This window comes from Hipposideros armiger, unplaced genomic scaffold, assembly GCF_001890085.2.
Source record: "Hipposideros armiger isolate ML-2016 unplaced genomic scaffold, ASM189008v1 scaffold_148, whole genome shotgun sequence".
Lineage (NCBI taxonomy): Eukaryota > Metazoa > Chordata > Mammalia > Chiroptera > Hipposideridae > Hipposideros > Hipposideros armiger.
The window spans coordinates 1925954-1930306 of record NW_017731498.1 but is presented as its reverse complement, the minus strand read 5'-3'; the positions used below and the strand labels follow the sequence as shown (position 1 = coordinate 1930306).

General features: G+C 32.8%; 1 protein-coding gene across 1 annotated transcript in view; it reads left to right on the top strand.

The window, feature by feature from the left end:
- The window catches only part of FNDC3A (fibronectin type III domain containing 3A), a 150539-nt gene that overhangs the window by 134832 nt on the left and 11354 nt on the right, over positions 1 to 4353 (top strand). Inside the window, exons 19-20 of the mRNA XM_019650830.1 lie at positions 229 to 395; positions 1581 to 1708. Of these exons, the coding sequence (XP_019506375.1) occupies positions 229 to 395; positions 1581 to 1708 (295 nt within the window). The remainder of the gene's footprint in view (positions 1 to 228; positions 396 to 1580; positions 1709 to 4353) is intronic.

Sequence of the window (4353 nt, the reverse complement as noted above, 5' to 3'; positions counted from 1 at the left end):
CATGGTTGAAGATAAAATTTAGCAATAAATTTTCAGAAAACCATGTCAAGTTGGGAAATTTACCAATTCTATGATTTCCATCATCTGATGAAAAAAAACACATATTTATTTGGATTAAATCATAGGACTACCTTCTTATTCCTAAATAATGTCCCAACAGTACTTTTTTAGTAGTTTTTAAACATACGGAAGTCAAGGATTATTTTAAATGAATCATTTCCATTTTAGGTTTGTATCCTTGTACAGAGGTCCATGTCATACATACAAAGTACAAAGACTTAATGAGTCAACATCCTATAAATTCTGTATTCAAGCTTGTAATGAAGCAGGGGAAGGTCCTCTCTCCCAAGAATATATTTTCACTACTCCAAAGTCTGTCCCAGCTGCCTTGAAAGGTATGTTATCCATCCTCAAGTTATTTTCTTTATTAACAAGTTAATTTTAAATACATTTGCATAAAGTGCTTTATGTACTGTTATTAAAATTTATCATCCAGTATATGTCCAACATTTAAATTATAATAAATTTTATATACAAACCCACTTACTGGTAGTTCACTCAGTAATAAAAGCTATTTTATTTGGCACATTGATACTCAGAAAAGTACTGTTTTTGTCACTGATCTTTTTAAATAGTCTAACATTAAAATACTTAAGTGAATAGATAGGCTGGTTTTCTAATAGGGTCATTTGCTGTTTTTAATAAACAAACTGGTTGTTTTGAGTCATTGTTCTTTCATTCATTTGAAATTCAGTGAAAGAGCCAAGTTTTCTGTTAAGCAAAACATAAATTCTTCGTTAACTTGAATGTTTAAATCAAATTTACACACACACATTTGTATAAACAAATATTTTTAAAATTAATTTCAGAGGGGTTCTTATTTTAAAATGACCCCAGAAAAACTGTACTTTGTGCATTTAGCCAAAACAACTAAAATTCCTCACACCCTGAGGACAAATCACAAAGACTTCTAATAGTGTCCTGGACCATGTAATTGAGCAATCATTTGTTAAGCAGATTCAGAGTTAACAGGGCTATTATTGAATAATGTTTCCAGTAATGTTAATGGAGTTCCACTGAGTCATTTTTCTGTTCCCTTATCTGGTTTAGTGTCTCTTGACCTTAGAAGATTGCTGATTTTAACCCCGTTGCACCCCACTATTGAGTGAAAAAGTCCTATGTGGTCAAGCAACTAGGAGTTTTTTTCAACTCATTGTCTTAGGAGATTTATTAAATTATAAAATTGTATGTTCTAGTTATACTCTGAAAAGTATCATAGTAATTATTTTTGAACTGCCATCTACCCTTCTATTGGCTCTTTAGCTCAATGAAAATAGGGCTTACCTTGACAAATCTTTTAGTCAATCAAGCCATTGTAGCATCTGTACATTGTATGGCGTAGAGATAAGAGTGAACTATTGACCATTTCTCTGCAAATTTCAAAATTTCACTGATACTTATTTCAAGTTTAGAACTGGGATTTAAAGATTTGTTGATTTTGATTAAAACAAGTGTCTGTGTGATGTTCCAAGTTAAAAATCAAGTAGAGCAAATTTTATTTCTTTTTTTGTTCTCTATAGCCCCCAAAATAGAGAAAATAAATGATCACATTTGTGAAATTTCATGGGAGTGTTTGCAGCCAATGAAAGGTGATCCAGTTATTTACAGTCTTCAAGCTATGGTGGGAAAAGATTCAGAATTCAAACAGGTATGTACCAAGATATAATTCTGTGGATATGTATTCTTATCTTTCCCATTTTTATGTATTTTCAGTGCAAGATTTGACTATCTTTATCTTCCCAATTCAAAGAGATTTGTTCAACTCATAGATACAGAGAACAAATTGATGGTCACCCAATTGGGAGTGGAGGTAAAAAATGAAGGGATTAAGAAGTACAAATTGGCAGTTATAAAAAATAGTCGTGTGATACAAAGTACAGCATCGGGAATAAAGTCATTAATATTGTAATAACTATGTATGTCATCAGAAGGATCCTAGACTTATCAGGGTGATCACTTCACAAGTTATATAAATGTCTAATCACTATGTTATATACCTGAAACTAATATTATATGTCAACTATAATTGAAAAAAAGAATTTTGGTCAGTACTTACTATGTTCCAAAGGTTAATAACTATACAGTAGCTCAGGATTCAAAATCTTTTGGGTGTGAACTTAAACAGATTATTCATTGCTTTGACAAGTATTTATTGAACTCTGCTCCAGGCAATCAGGATATAACACTGAGTAAAAAAGTCTTTGCCTCCATGGAGCTTACATTTTACTAAAAAAGAGATATAAAAGCAATGTAACTCATCAATATATCAGATGTTAGATAGTGATAATTGCCATGGAGAAAAAATAAACCTGAATAAAATGAATAAGGAGTACTGAGGGAAGAGACAGGTAGTGCTGTTTCGTACAGGGCAGTCAGGTGACATTTGAACAGAGACCCGAAGGAAGTGAATATGGAGAGAAGCCTGTTAAGAGGAAACAACGGGCAAAGGCGCTGAGGCAGGATCATGCTTATTAAATTTAATGAACAGCAAGGAGGCCAGTATGGCTGGGGCAGTGTGAACAAAGGGAAGAATGGTAGATGGAGTTGGATGGTTAATGGTAGGGGGTGGTGAATGAGTGGTATGGAGATCATGCAGGACATTATAGACCGTACTGTGAACTTCTACTCCATGTAAAATGAGAAAGGCCAATGTTGTGGGATTTTGACTAGAGTTGTCACGTGATCAGACACAAGGTCATTTTGTCTAGAGTCGGACAGGGGCAGAAACATAATTAAGGAGGTCTTTACAGTAATATTAATAGACATCATATGTTGTCAGTATGACAGAAGACACAGTTATTGTGGAAGCCTAGAGGAANGCCCAAGAAACATGGTCTTTGCTAGCATTTCAATGCTTACTTCCAGCAAGAGGCAATTTTTATGGTAAATGATTGATTGACTTAAGGCCTCTGCGATTCTTGAGAACAGGGATTATGTCTCACTCCCCTCCATACCCCTGTCACAGGGCCTGCACACTAAATAAATCTGTCCTCGCTCTCATATCTCAGACTCAGTGATTAATTATCCAGTCCCCTTGCTACTCAGGTTCTTACCTGTGCTGCCATCCTTTACATTTTCATTATATTCATACTATATATTACCCCCCACTAAATCGTGCATTTGAATTACAATGTTATTCAAAATATTTATAATATACACTATTCAAATGCCAATCTGGGGCTGTTAATTGACAGTATATCCCACATAAACAATGCCATATACCCACCACAGCTGTTACTCTTCTAATATTTTAAGAATTAGAATTTTACGTTTCTACTTTTCAGTCAGTTTATTAGAAACAATTTGTATATCTGATAGATTCAGAGTACTAATTAACAATTTTTCCCAAGGTTACTTTGTTTTTTGTGTTGGATTTGTATCTAAGCCAAGTATTCAGCACTCTCTGTCGGAAATACTTACACATTTAAAATGACATATGACATACTTTATCACCAGTAAGAGCATTCATTACACAGAACCAACAGTATTGGTCATTTTCTGAAATCTGTGCCTCTGTGAATGCTAGCCTTTGTTCTGCAAAATTTTATGTACTCTCTGTATCTTTATCTCTAGAAGAAGGTTCTTGGTCTTGCCTCAAGTTTTTGGTATAGCCATTTATCTTTAAGATATGTTGTTATTCAGTGAATTAATTTTTTGAGTTATTTTCATCCCGTTTCCAGCATTTACATTTGGGGGAAGTATAAGAATATTTACTGAAAACAGATCTAAATAAGTCTTTGGTTGAAAGATAATAGAATAAAGATTCTATTAAGTATAGATTATATTATAGTCTATATTCTGTATTCTATTCTAGAACTTCAAACTTAATATTTAGCTAGCAACTAGAGAGTTGTTATAGGGTATGAGTATGGTTACTGGTCTTTAGCTATGGAAAATAAATTAAAATTTTTTATGATACTATGAATTTACTGTAATTTACTAAACTTACTATATAAATTTAATAAATAATTTAGCTACTTTCCTTCTCAGTGAGTTTTCATAACTATTTACACTTGATGTCACAATGTTACTTCAACTCCTCCCTGACTACAGGTTTTATCATTGGTCAGCTTTTGTTTTGCCACTGTTTTTTTTCCTATCATTAAAAGAAACAAACAAAAAAAAAATTGGAGATTAAAAAGTCTTATCTAATTATTGCTTCTTGGAAATACTCTTACTTCAGGTCATTAAATATTTCATTTTTAGCTTGACTACAGTTTTCAGACTGTTTAGAACTATATGAGTACTCATTATTCATTCCCCAATTTCTCTTCAGTTAAATTCTTGTTTTTC